The sequence below is a fragment of the Staurois parvus genome, unplaced genomic scaffold (assembly GCF_062004578.1).
Source record: "Staurois parvus isolate SC_StPar_1 unplaced genomic scaffold, SC_StPar_1.0 ptg000655l, whole genome shotgun sequence".
Taxonomy (NCBI): Eukaryota; Metazoa; Chordata; class Amphibia; order Anura; family Ranidae; genus Staurois; species Staurois parvus.
Window position 1 is genome coordinate 388,820 of NW_028318451.1, and position 15,574 is coordinate 404,393.

Genomic DNA, 15,574 nt, shown 5'->3' on the forward strand with positions numbered 1-15,574 from the left:
TTACAATGGAAATGTGTATGTAATAAAGTTGATAAAAATCTCTTAACAAAATGTCTTTCAATATATGTATGATCCAATTTGCTGCATTAAAGTCCCACTTGGGGTTCTTTGGGTATATGCATTTCTATAGGGATGAGCAGCCAGATACTCGACTTTTTTGGTTATAATCCTCTTATGGGGACACTTATTATTATGACAACTCTCAAAGATGGGAGCTCCATTCACTATGCATCCCATGGATGTGAAGTGAAAAGTAACTTCCCTAGTGGGACATAGGCAGAGAAAAAAAAAATAACCTGATAAGGGTTTATCCCTTCCCTACTGTATCCAATACTAAAAAAAGTTTTGACTCTACATACCATTACACAGAAGTTTTGAAATACTGAAAATCCTTTTCTAGAGACCACAAAATATTGTGGGTTGCTATTTAGTATCTAAGCAAGTTAAAAGAACATGGAAGTCCTTCCAAACAATGTATAATTTTGCTGCACACGTTTATAAAGACTATCAGATATGTACATTAAAAACAATCAGGTTTTGATTAATTTACTGTATGTTAAGAAAGTGAAACTTTTTTTTTTCATGTACAAGTTGATACACGTGACTGCATATTGAAATTTTCTTACCTGTCCTGCCAAATTGAAATAGGAGTGATTTGTTAAATTTACAGGTGTGGTCTTACTGGTCTTCGCCTTATAATTTACAGCCAGTTCATTACCAACAAGTGTATAAGTCACCCAGATTTTTAACTCTCCAGGATATCCTTCCTCTCCATCGCCACTTGTGTAAGAGAATTTGACACCATTCTCTACCACCTCTGGAGTCCACAGAACCTGCAATAAAGTGTTTATTAACACAAATATTATCAGATGTTTCAACAGGCATTAAAGACATAAAAAATTAAAAAAAAACTATGACTGAAATATTGGTCATTTCAAAATTAGCTGTTATGATTATAGTTAACACAATCAGCCTTTTTATCAGCCTTCTGCTTGATTTTTACTTCACAAATAAAGTGAACAGTCTCCAGATTGTCCTAGTCTCATTTGCTGGAGATTTTCACACTCAAAACGTTCATTTCTCCCACTTCCTCCTCCCTGAAACCATCTCTCCTCTAATTCATCCCCAGTCACTATCATATGCTTTTTTTCAGTGCTTGTGTCTTTGTGCTGCATGTTACTCTCCATTACACAGTTACTCTAGCCCATAGTTGTCTTGTCTCCCCACTGTCCTTCTTTTCTCTGCTGCCTCTCCATTTTTGTATTTTCTGCATGGCTTCTTTGCTCCTCATTGCTCTCAAATCTCTGATTTTTCTTTACAGCTTCTCTTCCCCATTCACTGCCTTTCCATTTTTGCTGGTCCATTATCTTTCTCTAATGTGTATGAATGTTTGTGCATCCTCTGCTATATAATACCTACTGGAATACAGGTATTATGGATATGTTGTTAATTAAAATAATGAGTTTGACTTGCATTTTATTAGCAGATATGCTGAAGTTATCTAAAATATGGGTGTCAGATGTTTGTATAGGGGAACAATTTCAGTGCTTGACATAAGTGCTATTTTAACACCATGAAATTGCAAAATTTTAGTTATGTATGATTGTGTTCCTTTCTGCGTTTTTATTATGGTGTAGTGCAGCTGCAACACTGAGAGCAGTTTTCTGCTCTACCATATACAGTCAGGTCCATAAATTTTGGGACATCTACACAATTCTAACATTTTTGGCTCTATACACCACCACAATGGATTTGAAATGAAACGAACAAGATGTGCTTTAACTGCAGACTGTCAGCTTTAATTATAGGTTATTTACATCCAAATCAGGTGAACGGTGTAGGAATTAAACAGTTTGCATAAGTGCCTCCCACTTGTTAAGGGACCAAAAGTAATGGGACAATTGGCTTCTCAGCTGTTCCATGGCCAGGTGTGTGTTATTCCCTCATTATTCCAATTACAATGAGCAGAAAAAAGGTCCAGAATTCATTTCAAGTGTGCTATTTGCATTTGGAATCTGTTGCTGTCAACTCTCAAGATGAGATCCAAAGAGCTGTCACTATCAGTGAAGCAAGCCATCATTAGGCTGAAAAAACAAAACAAACCCATCAGAGAGATAGCAAAAACATTAGGCGTGGCCAAAACAACTGTTTGGAACATTCTTAAAAAGAAGGAACGCACCGGTGAGCTCAGCAACACCAAAAGACCTGGAAGACCACAGAAAACAACTGTGGTGGATGACCAAAGAATTCTTTCCCTGGTGAAGAAAACACCCTTCACAACAGTTGGCCAGATCAAGAACACTCTCCAGGAGGTAGGTGTATGTGTGTCAAAGTCAACAGTCAAGAGAAGACTTCACCAGAGTGAATACAGAGGGTTCACCACAAGATGTAAACCATTGGTGAGCCTCAAAAACAGGAAGGCCAGATTAGAGTTTGCCAAACGACATCTAAAAAAGCCTTCACAGTTCTGGAACAACATCCTATGGACAGATGAGACCAAGATCAACTTGTACCAGAGTGATGGGAAGAGAAGAGTATGGAGAAGGAAAGGAACTGCTCAAGATCCTAAGCATACCAGCTCATCAGTGAAGCATGGTGGTGGTAGTGTCATGGCATGGGCATGTATGGCTGCCAATGGAACTGGTTCTCTTGTATTTATTGATGATGTGACTGCTGACAAAAGCAGCAGGATGAATTCTGAAGTGTTTCGGGCAATATTATCTGCTCATATTCAGCCAAATGCTCATTGGACGCCGCTTCACAGTGCAGATGGACAATGACCTAAAGCATACTGCAAAAGCAACCAAAGAGTTTTTTAAGGGAAAGAAGTGGAATGTTATGCAATGGCCAAGTCAATCACCTGACCTGAATCCGACTGAGCATGCATTTCACTTGCTGAAGACAAAACTGAAGGGAAAATGCCCCAAGAACAAGCAGGAACTGAAGACAGTTGCAGTAGAGGCCTGGCAGAGCATCACCAGGGATGAAACCCAGCATCTGGTGATGTCTATGGGTTCCAGACTTCAGGCTGTAATTGACTGCAAAGGATTTGCAACCAAGTATTAAAAAGTGAAAGTTTGATTTATGATGATTATTCTGTCCCATTATTTTTGGTCCCTTAACAAGTGGGAGGCACATATGCAAACTGTTGTAATTTCTACACCGTTCACCTGATTTGGATGTAAATACCAAATTAAAGCTGACAGTCTGCAGTTAAAGCACATCTTGTTCGTTTCATTTCAAATCCATAGTGGTGGTGTATAGAGCCAAAAATGTTAGAATTGTGTCGATGTCCCAATATTTATGGACCGGACTGTAGTTACCATTTCTGATCATTTTCCTTTGAGGAGAGTTGGGGTGTAAATGAGATTTTTAAAGCAGGTCATGTTTGGTATCCATTTACTTGGCGTAACATCATCTTTTATCCCGGGCAATACATTGTGTTTTTGTGCAATAAAATTCAAAAAAAGTGTATTTTCTCCAAAACATTAGTGTTTGAAAAATTACTGCGCAAATACTGTGTGACAAAAAAAAATTACTAGCAAAAAAACTTTGAGTGTGGCATAAGCTTCTAAAGTTGCCCCCCCCCCCCCCCACTCCCCAAATGACCGCTTTTTGGAAAGTAGACACTCCAAGGTATTTGCTAAGGGGCATGGTGAGTATTTTGCAGATCTCATTTGTTGTCACAAGTTTTCGGAAAACAAAGAAAGAAAACAAATGTTTTTTTTCTTTTTCAAAACCCAGTGACAAAAATATCTGCTAAATTCTACTTTCCAAAAAGGGGTAATCTGGGTAGGTGTTTGTACTATCCTGGAATTTTTGGCCTCTGAAACTGTGATAGATAGTGAGGACATGAGAAAATATGCCCTTTGAAAGCCTGGAGGTGGCTATAAGATTTTGGGGGCCTGTATGTAGCTAGGCTGCCAAAAAGTCTCTCACATGTGGTATCCCCATACTCGGGAGAAGTAGCAGAATGAGTTTTGGGGTGTTATTCCACATATATCCATGGCATGGGGGGGTTGCCCTGGCATTTTAGTACCTCAAGAAATGTGATAGGCAGTCAAAATAAAAGCTGTGTAAATTCCAATATACATTATATTGCCAAAAGTACTGGGACGCCTGCCTTTATACACACATGAACTTTAATGGCATCCCAGTCTTAGTCTGTAGGGTTCTATATTGAGTTGGTCCACCCTTTGCAGCTATAACAGCTTCTACTCTTCTAGGAAGCTCATTTGTAGGATCAGGCCCTAATGTTGGATGAGAAGGCCTGGCTCGCAGTCTCCCAAAGTTCATCCCAAAGGTGTTCTATCAGGTTGAGGTCAGGACTTTGTGCAGGCCAGTCAAGTTCCTCCACCCCAAACTCACTCATCCATGTCTTTATGGATCTTGCTTTGTGCACTGGTGCGCAGTCATGTTAGAACAAGAAGGGGCCATCTCCAAACTGTTCCGACAAAGTTGGGAGCATGAAATTGTCCAAAATATCTTGGTATGCAGAAGCCTTAAGAGCTCCCTTCAATGGAACTAGAGAGCCAAGCCCAACCTCTGAAAAACAACCCCACACCATAATCCTCTTCCACCAAACTTTACACTTGGCACAATGCAGACATTCAAGTACCGTTCTCCTGGCAACCACCAAACCTAGATACGTCCATTAGATTGCCACACAGAGAAGCATGATTCGTCACCCTACAGAACATTTCTCCACTGCTCTAGAGTCCAGTGGCGGCTTGCTTTACACCACTGCATACGACGCTTTGCCTTGCACTTAGTGATGGCTTGGATGCAGCTGCTTGGCCATGGAAACCCATTCTATGAAGCTCTCTATGCACTGTTGTGCTAATCAGAAGGCCACACGAAGTTTAGAGGTCTTTAGCTATTGCTGACAGGTTGGCAACTTAAGTGCACTGTGGACTTCAGCATTCGCTGACCCCGCTCTGTCATTTTACGTGGCCTACCACTTCATGGCTGAGTTGCTGTTGTTCCCAGTTGCTTCCACTTTGTTTTAATATCACTAACAGTTGACCATGGAATATTTAGTAGCAAGTAAATTTCACGGATGGACGTATTGCATAGGTGGCAGCTTATCACAGTACCACGCTTAAATTCAATTAGCTCCTGAGAGCGACCCATTCTGTCACAAATGTTTGTAGAAGAAGTCTGCATGCCTAGGTGCTTGATTTTACTTTGGGAATAAAGTGTATAGTTTGTAGACGCTATAACTGTCACAAAAACTATTAATATACACGTATTGGGATTTTTTTTTTTACCAAAAACATGTAGCAGAATACATTATGGCCCAAATTTTACTTTTGGTCATCCAATAAACTCAAAGTTAGTCATAAATTTGGCCATAATGTATTCTGCTACATATTTTTGGTAAAAAAAAAAACAAAAACTCCCAATACGTGTCTATTAATAATTTTTGTGACAGTTTGAATTAACAGCTTGACTTGACGACGCCAGTGCATTAACATTATTGTTTTCAAGCTATGCTTGTGCACAGTTTTGGCTTTATGTGCGAGGTCATTGTACTGCTAGAAGATAAATCTTCAAAGACAAACATTTCTTGCAAACTGGATCAGTTTTTTCTGCAAGATTCCTTGTATTTTTCTGCATTTATTATACACGCTATGCTCAAAAGCTTTAAGCTAGCCATACACGGCTCAAATTTCAACTGATTCCTGCGGAATCATGAGAATTTCAGGACGTTGGCACCACTCAGCTTGACAAAAGTCGATTAAAAACCAAACAATTTGGGTGTAAAATACTTGGCTGAACAGTGATTATATCTTATTAGATGCAAACACCATTTGGGCATTTAGTGCTGAGGCTACTTGAATACAATGATCTTGTGAAGCACCCTCCTAATTAGCTAGGGGGAGCTAGTTAATTCGTTTTTTAGATAGAAATGATGAGTACCCAAATTTGGGTAAGGGCTGAGAGGCTCTGCAGATCAGCTCCCTGATACCTCCCCCTGATCTAGAGACTTGGAGAAGGCTCTAGAACTCAATGGGCAGGGGTGAGGAAGAGCTTGTCTGCATACTTAAAGGATCCAGACCAATCCCCAGGCAGGAAGCTTGGCATGGGGTTGGGACAGCCTTTAAGTATGTTTGAGCCTGCTCAGAAGCAGGAGAGTTCGGGTGGAAGATGGAGCGAGAAGAGCTGTAGGAGCCTGGGAGAGGGCCTACCTACAGGCAGCAAGCTTGGAAGGAGGATCACTCAGACCTCACTGGCCCGTAGAGCGAGGACCACCTATGGAGCCAGCCCAGCAGCTACCAACTTACAGGAAAAGGACTGAGTGAGTAGTCCTGCACCAGACAGGGGGAAAGAGCATTTAAGAGGGAAACCTGACTCGCTCTATACCTGGGGCTGTTAACCTTTGCTGTAGCAACCACTGGATCCCCTTGCTCAGGGATTCCTCCAGACATCTGGATAGGAAGATGATTATCTGTGGTCTGGGGTGGTATACCAGGAGAGGCTGGAGAGCTCTCCTAGAAGAGAAAATCCTTATTTTGGACTTGTAGATAGTTGCCAGGAGGTTGTCCTCAGTTTACAGTTCCTTGGGCATCCCATGCACCCCTCAACCCCATCCAAGTTTATTACCGCTAATAAAATTTAAAAAATATGTTCAAGGACTGTTTACTGTCTCTGGAGTGCAAGTCTGCCAAAATGCGTGTTGCCTGGCTGTGCAGAACAATAGGAGGAACCCAAATCTTCAGCAACTCCCAAGGAGATAGTGCTACACTTGTATATATATTGATTTTCTCACATTTAACCTGCAAGCTAAATGAGAGAGATATAAAAGAAAATGGTTAGCTATACAGGGCCTGCTCCAAATAATCCACCACAATGCTTGAAGGTAGGAATGGTGTTTATGATGATGTGCACTGTTGCGCTTACATTAAGCATAGAATACCACATTTGGCTACTAGATGCAGCTAAGTATGCTTAGATGGATCTAAGACACTTAGCTTCATCTAGTGGCCAAATGCAGTATTTTCTATTTAAAATCAATTATAAAGGCCTCGTTCACATGGGGTGTATGAATCCATACACCCCATGTGAAGGCTGTGTTTAACCACATATGCACATACATGCACAGGTGTTCTGTGCATTCCCGTGCAGGCAGCAGTCTCATTGCTGTCAGTTGGGAAGCAGAAGCTGCAGAGATACAGACGCTGTTCCCAATGCGATGTGTGGATGCATGGCCCCAAACGCACCTAGGGTGCATATAGAATTCAAAAAAGTACATCAAGAAATGTGATGTCTTCTTAAGTCCACCAACCTTACAATGATGTATACAGTTGTGCTCACAAGTTTGCATACCCTTGGAGATTTGGTAATATACATTACCATTTTTAAGAAACCATGAGTGAGCAGGCAAAACACATTTAATTTATTTCTTATGGGATTCATATTCATATTGAACTGTAGGTCATAACAGAATGGTACAATCATAAAACAAAGCATGGCAACAAGTAATCAAATGAAATGACCCCTGTTCAAAAGTTTGCATACCCTTAGTTCTTAATACTGTGTATCGCCCCCTTTAGCATAGATGACAACGTGCAGTCTTTTGTAATAGGTGTCTATGAGGCCCCGAATTTTCGCAGGTGGTAGAGCTGCCCATTTGTATTGGCAAAATGCCCCCATGTCATGCAAAGTCAATGGTTGTCTTGCATTAACTGCAAGAGATGTCCCCATAGTGGTTCGATGCTATTAAAGTCAGGAGATAGTGATGGCCACTCCAGAACCTTCACCTTTTTCTCCTGTAACCACTGGAGAGTCAACTTGGCCTTGGGCTTAATGTCATTGTTGTGCTGAAAAGTCTAAGTGTCTCATGCGCAGCTTTCGTGCAGAAGAATGCCAGTATTTTCTACACACCCCCAAGACATCAGTGAGCCAGCACCATGCTTCACAGTTGGGGTGGTATTCTTATCATTGTTGACCATTCTCCAAACATAGATCTTATGGCTGTGACCACAAAGCTCTATTTTGGTCTCATCACTCCAGTTTACAGTGTACCAGAAGCTGTGAGGCAGGTCAAGCTGCTGTTGGGCATATTGTACCTGTGCTTTTTTGTGGCATTGGCGCAGTAAAGGTTTCTTTCTGGCAACTCGACCATGCAGCTTATTTATCCAGTGCAGCCTTTATTTCTTCTGAGGTAACCTGTGGGTTTTTCTTTGTATCCTGAACAATTCTGGCAGTTGTGACTACAATTTTTCTTAGTCTACCTGATTTTGGCTTGGTATCAAGAGATCCCTGAATCTTCCACTTTTTAATAAGTGATTTAACAGTAATGACATATTCAAGGCTTTAGATATCTTTTTATATTCTTTTCCATCTTTATTAAAGTTCCACTATCTTGTTACGCAGGTCATGAAAACAAAAAAAGGAGAAAAAAATAATAGACTCTACTGGCACCGAAAAAGGGAACCTTGCAATACTTCACAAAGCATACTGTTTATTTACAGCCATATTAACCACTTTCCCTCCAGAGGATTTACCCCCTTCCTGACCAGGTCATTTTTTGTGATACGGCACTGCGTTATTTTAACTGACAATTGCGCAGTCATGCAATGCTGCACCCAAATGAAATTTATGTCCTTTTTTCCCCACAAATAGAGCTTTCTTTCGGTGGTATTTGATTGCCTCTGCATTTTTTATTTTCTGCGCTATAAACAAAAAAAGACCGACAATTTTGAAAAATAGCCAAATCCAGTAAAAAAAAAAATGTAAAAATCAAATTTCATCCAAAATGCATACTCCTACATGTCTTTGCTAAAAAAAAATCCCAATACGTGTAAATTAATTGGTTTAAGTGAAAGTTATAGCATCTACAAATGGCGGCATATATACTCGAATTTTGTTTTCTTTTTAATACTAGTAATGGTGGCGATCAGCAACTTATAGCGGGACTGCGGCAGGCATTCTGACACTGGGGGGATACTGACTAACTACCACTGACCTCCTCAGTGACATTAATACAGTGATCAGTGTTAATAAAAGGCACTGTACTAATGGCACTGGGCAGGAAGGGGTTGACATCTGAGGCGATCAAAGAGTTAACTGTGTGCTGTTTTACTAACTGTGCTGTGTGTGTTTTACTGTGTAAGCATGCTGCCTTGTATTGCTCTGCTATGCAGAGCAATACAAAGCAGCATGCTGTTGCTGACAGGGGAGAGATCTGTATTGTTTACATACAGACCTCTCCCCTGTCAATGTTCCTCGATGATCGCCTGGTGCTGGCGGGTAATCTCTGGCCAGGACCTGGTGATCGACAGCTGTAGCCACCAATGGCGGTGCAGGTAGGGTGGTGCGCATGCACTCCCTACCCAGAAATGCAAACTCACGTATATATACGTGATTTTGCGCAGCTCTGCTGCCCTGTAGCTGTAGTTCTGCTATAGGGCGGTAGGGAAGCGGTAAAACAGCTTTTCAATCAAGCTGATATATATACTAAAAACAATATGCTCACAATTTCATGATCAATACAGCTGCTGACTCACTATAACCAAATGGTATAATACCATTATATAATTTGTCAGATAATAACGATAAAGCAAGAAAGAAATGAGAAAGGGACCTCCATAAATGTAGGCCAAATGGTAAAGCAAGGAAGAAAGGAGAAAGGGCCTTGTCTCCTTTTCTTCTTGCTTTTCTAAAGCGCTTAATTGCAATTTACGAATTCCTGCCTCTACAGAGACGCTACTGTGTTTGTTTATTCCTCTGCCCAATCGGCCTGCGGTGACCGTATTGGACAGACAACTTTTCAACCATTACAGTGTATATTTGATAAAGAGTTTCCCCTTTTTCTGTGCAAAAAGAGGTGGTGGCAGTGAAGGGTTAGTTGCGTAATTAACCCGACCCAGTAACAAGCGCATCCAGGCTGCCGGCACAGATTGAAATCCATTAGCTGGAAAATCGCTGTGTAGGGTGCAGTTGGGTGTGGCATTGTTACGCACGTCAGATCGCGGTCTGGATCGGCCGGTCCTTCGGTCACGAGTTTGGTGAGAAGGTCTGGGGTCTGACGCCGTGATCGTGACATATTAGTGGTCGCGGTCGTGAGATTGTCGCATGTTGGTGGCGGCGATCTTGCAATCGTGACATATTGGCTGGCAGCGTACGTGGGATAATTGCATTAAGAGCTTCAGTGCAGTGTTAAAAATTGGCTCTGCACTGAAGGATTGTAACCTTTGTGGAAACAGTCCTTAGAAACAAGCGGTGTATATTTGTTTATATATACAGTGGGGATCGAAAGTTTGGGCACCCCAACTAAAAATTTGTATTAAATGTGCATAAAGAAGCCAAGGAAAGATGGAAAAATCTCCAAAAGGCATCAAATTACAGATTAGACATTCTTATAATATGTCAACAAAAGTTAGATTTTATTTCCATCATTTACACTTTCAAAATAACAGAAAACAAAAAAATGGCGTCTGCAAACGTTTGGGCACCCTGCAGAGTTAATATCTTGTACTGCCCCTTTTGGCAAGTATCACAGCTTGTAAACACTTTTTGTAGCCAGCCAAGAGTCTTTCAATTCTTGTTTGAGGTATCTTTGCCCATTTTTCCTTACAAAAGTCTTCCAGTTCTTTGAGATTTCTGGGCTGTCTGTTACGCACTGCTCTTTTAAGGTCTATCCATAGATTTTCAATTATGTTGAGGTCAGGAGATTGTGAAGGCCATGGCAAAACCTTCAGTTTACGCCTCTTGATGTAATCCCCCGTGGATTTCGAAGTGTGTTTAGGATCATTATCCATTTGTAGAAGCCATCCTCTCTTTAACTTCAGCTTTTTCACAGATGGCATAAAGTTACCATCCAAAATTTGCTGAAATTTTATTGAATCCATTTTTCCTTCTACTCATAAGATGTTCCCTGTGCCACTGGCTGCAACACAACCCCAAAGCATGATTGATCCAACCCCATGCTTAACAGTTGGACAGAGGTTCTTTTCATTAAATTCTGTGCCCCTTCTTCTCCAAACGTACCTTTGCTCATTCCGGCCAAAAAGTTCAATTTTAACCTCATCGGTCCACAGAACTTGTTTCCAAAATGCATCAGGCTTGTCTATATGTTTATTTGCAAAGTTCAAACGATGATTTTTGTGGTGAGGACGTAGAAGAGGTTTTCTTCTGATGACTCTTCCATGCAGAGCATATTTGTACACGTATCTCTTTATAGTGGAATAGTGTACCACAACTCCAGTGATCTTTCTGGAGGGATCGTGCAGTCAAACGTGGGTTTTGAATTGTTTTTCTCACAATCCTGCGAGCTGTTCTGTCTGATATTTTTCTTGGTCTTCCAGATCTTGCTTTAACTTCCACTGTTCCTGATGACTGCCATTTCTTAATTACATTCTGAACAGAGGATATTGACATCTGAAAATGCTTTGCTATCTTCTTATGGCCTTCCCCAGCTTTGTGAGCGTCAACTATTTTCAGTTTCAGTTTTCTAGACAACTGCTTAGAAGAACCCATGGTGCTGATTGTTGGGGCAAGGTCAGATGAGTCTGGGCATTTAAAACCTTGGAGATTGACATCACCTGGTCTTCCCAGACGATGATTGAGAACAATCCATGACACTGGCATGTCTCAGCTTGGCAAAGGGGGCAGTGCATGCTATAAATTCTGCAGGGTACCCAAACTTTTGCAGACGCCATTTTTTTGTTTTCTATTATTTTGAAAGTGTAAATGATGGAAATAAAATCTAACTTTTTTTGACATATTATAAGAATGTCTAATCTGTAATTTGATGCCTTTTGGAAATGTTTCCATCTTTCCTTGGCTTCTTTATGCACATTAATACAAATTTTTAGCTAGGGTGCCCAAACTTTCGATCCCCACTGTATATATATATATATATACATATATATATATATAAATATATGAGAGAGAGAGAGAGAGAGAGAGAGAGAGACAGAGACATATAGCAACAGCTCCTTCCTTTTCCTACTTTCGTATTCTATCTTTGCTTGCAATTATGCCTGGTGTAGCAGAATATGAGAAAATGAGCAAAGGTGACTTGAAGGCAGAATGTACCGAGGATTGGACGTCGGTCGCAAAAATCGTGAAGATTTGATTAGTGATCTAGTGGAGTATGATATCCGAGCAGATCAGAACTCGGGGGAACTTGAACCTGAAGGGGTTCCCGCTACCCACATTTCCAGTGGCTCAGAGATGGCCTCACAGGATGGGCATACAGAGGCTGACACTGGAAGATCACCGAAAGTTATCGTCACACCACCGCCTGAGCGGGCCAGCAGCGGAGTGCCTGTAACCAGCAGAGACTCTCCTCAGATGCAGAAAGCCCTGAAACGCCTCATGGAGACAGATCTTGAGGCATACCTGCGGTTCCTTGAATGCCAGGCTGACAGAGAAACTGCGGAACGCCAGGCTGAGAGAGAGGAATGCCAAGCAGCGGCTGACAGAGAAACTGCGGAATGCCAGGCTGAGAGAGAGGCGGTGCAGAGGGAAGCTGATAGTCGGCACGAGCTGGAGATGGCAAGGCTCCAGCAGCGACCGGGTCAGAACCTCGGGGCCCTAGATCACAGAGACGCCACTCTTTCCGTGGGCGCAGCCAAGTTTCCAGTGATGGAAAAGGAGAGTGACATTGACACGTACTTATTGTCATTTGAAAAAACGTGCTGTCAGTACCATGTGCCCCAAACTCAATGGGCTTGGTACCTGACACCAGGGCTACGAGGCAAGGCCCTGGATGCGTTTGTCGAATTGCCAGAGGGGCAAGACGATGATTACGAAATTTTAAAACATGCCATCATCCGGAAGTACCAGATGACCCCAGAAGTGTACCGCAAGCGGTTCAGGTCCATGCAGAAGGGACCTGGGGACTCTTACACGGATGTGGCGAGTCGCTTATGCACCATATTCCGACAGTGGACTAAGGGACTGAAAGCTGACTCCCATGAGTCTTTGGAAGATCTCATGATACGAGATCAACTCTTGCACATTTGCCCAGCAGACGTCAGACAGTTAGTCTTGGAGAGGGAGCCAGCCTCTACTAAAGCTGCAGCAGACCTGGCAGATACCTTCGTCCACACGCGGGTGTCTGACCCTCGCAAGGCTCCTCCGAACGGCTGGAAAGGGGGGAAATCGCCCCTAGCAATCTCTCCTACTTCGGTGAGTCAAGCTTCTGCTCCGCCCACACCTGCAGCGCTTGGAGCCAAGCCATCTCTGCCTGACACCCGCCGATGTTTCACCCATGGGAAAACCAGACATCTCAGGACGCAGTGTCCTGAGCAGAAGCAGACGACATCATCTGGCCAGCAACTCTTCTTCTGTGCTGTTCATTCGCAGGAAGATGCAGGTAAACCCCGCCAACTTGCAGCAAGTTACCGTGGGCAACCGGTCCGTAACTGGTTTCCGGGACACCGGGGCAGAAGTCACCTTGATCCGGCCAGAGCTGATTGAGCCACGGAACCTCATCCCGGGAAAGTTCCTTACCCTCACAGGAGTTGGGGGGACCTGTTCACGCATACCCTGTGCAAAGGTATTCCTAGACTGGGGTGCGGGGAGGGGGATGAGGGCGGTGGGGGTCTCGGATGAAATTCCCACACCTGTTTTGTTGGGTGCTGACCTAGGCACTCTGGTTTCTTATTATGCCCCTGCCGAGAATACCCGGAAGGGCCCCCTGGAACTCTCTGGACCTGCCAAGGTAATGTGGGCAGATATTGGGGTAATATCTGGGCCACCTGTGGATGGACAGAGGGAGGGGGCTGGGAATGGAGTGGGGCTACAGGGTTCTCCATTAGCTGGAGAACGAGAAGAAATCCCCTTGCCTGGGGAGGTATCGAACGCATGTGTCATTGATATTATGAACGTGACTGTTGATAATGGTTGTGATGACAATGTGGATGATAATAATGTCAGCAACATTGATGGTAATGTCAGTAATGTCATTGATAATGTCAGTATTGTTGATGGTATGGTTGGTAATGCTAACAATGATTATGATATTCATGATGAGACAAATTATGTATTTTCACTGTTGGGGGTCACCCACAGTACTGTGACGGGGGCAGAGGTACAGTCTCTGGGGGCTGAGCAAGGGGATGGTCTGGATAGGCCTGTTCCTTGCCCAGGCCCAAAAGATTCTGCCTTGATAAGTGCCCAGCCGTTGGCCTTGCACAGGACTAGGCAGCTGGCTGGGACTTGTAGTTCCACGCCTCAGGCAGCACTGAAAAGCGATTCCCAAAGGAAATTCAGAAGTCAGCTAGCTGTGAGTTGCCCTGCTAAGAAGGGTACACAACAGCCGTCTGGGACTTGTAGTTCCACGCATCAGGCAGCACTGAAAAGCAATTCCCAAAGGGACTTCAGAAGTCAGCTAGCTGTGAGTTGCCCTGCTAAGAAGGGTACACAACAGCCGGCCGGGACTTGTAGTTCCACGCCTCAGGCAGCACTGAAAAGCGATTCCCAAAGGAGCTTCAGAGGTAAGCTAGCTGTGACTTGTAGTCCCACGAGTAAGGTAGCTCTGGAAAGCCATTCATATGGGGATTTCAGCCTGGGGCTAGGTGTGAACTCCCCTGCTGGGAAGTGTAAACAAAAGAACAGGGAGGCTGGAATGACTGGCCTATTCACTGGGGGCTGGGAGCCTGTTAATTGATCTCATGTGTCATGGTGTGTCAACAGGCAGACAGACAGATGTCATAGGCAGAGACAGCACGCTTGGATTGGGGGTGCAAGGGCCTTATTGGGGTGGATGCTTGGATTACAGAGAGAGGGCTGCAGTCCTCAGATCCAATCACCCCTTCCTGCCCCTCAGGTTCCGAAGCTGCTGTCAATGCCTCTGATAGATGGTATCTGGATTCAGGAGGTGCAGGCTGACTGGGGCACAGAGACCAAGGGAATGGCACAATCAGGAATCCAGGGGTCAGCTAGAGTCTGGGCCTCCCCGGTAGTCACGGTCCTCAAGCAGGATACGATGACCAGGCTTTCTGAGGACCTTGGAAAGCTGAATGCCAGTCACCAAAAGAAGGTGACTATTGCGGCCACCACGTCTAAGGATTGGTAATCTGCAATATATTACATTTTTGGTTTCAGGTTTAATACTGCTTTTAAGTAGTGTCCAGCCCAGGATATTACCAGATCTTGCACTTCTGAACTACAATGGTGCTGAGAGGAGGAGTTTCAGGAGGCAATACAGATATCAGTCCCTGCAGGCAGAAAGGTAACATCGGATATGTAGTTCTTAGAAATTGAAAGGAAATTGAAAGGGGACTTTGTTCCCTATGTGATTAAAACAAAAAGTAAGTAAGAAAAAAAGTTTTGGTTTTTTTTATTGTGAAAAATCAAAAAGTTACACCCAAGCACGGGACATCCCCCCCCCCCACATATACACATGTACAAACGTAAAAGTACACGCTGGGGCGCCTACACATGAAAATCTTGATTGCGATACACGTTACATATCACTGCGCATGCCAGAATGAGAGCAATAATTCTAGCATGAGACCTCCTCCGTACACTATGCTGATGACCTATAAGGGGCTTTAAAATTGTCACCTATAGAAAATATATGGTACTGAAGTTCGTCACCATTTCATGAGCGCAC

At 43.2% G+C, this 15,574-nt stretch overlaps 1 protein-coding gene across 4 annotated transcripts in view; it reads right to left on the reverse strand.

Annotated features, from left to right (window-relative positions):
• Positions 1 to 15,574, reverse strand: part of GALM (galactose mutarotase) — a 106,485-nt gene that overhangs the window by 22,683 nt on the left and 68,228 nt on the right. For all 4 annotated transcript variants that reach the window (XM_089694180.1, XM_089694182.1, XM_089694183.1 and 1 more), the window contains one exon: positions 627 to 833. In XM_089694180.1, the coding sequence (XP_089550306.1) occupies positions 627 to 833 (207 nt within the window). The remainder of the gene's footprint in view (positions 1 to 626; positions 834 to 15,574) is intronic.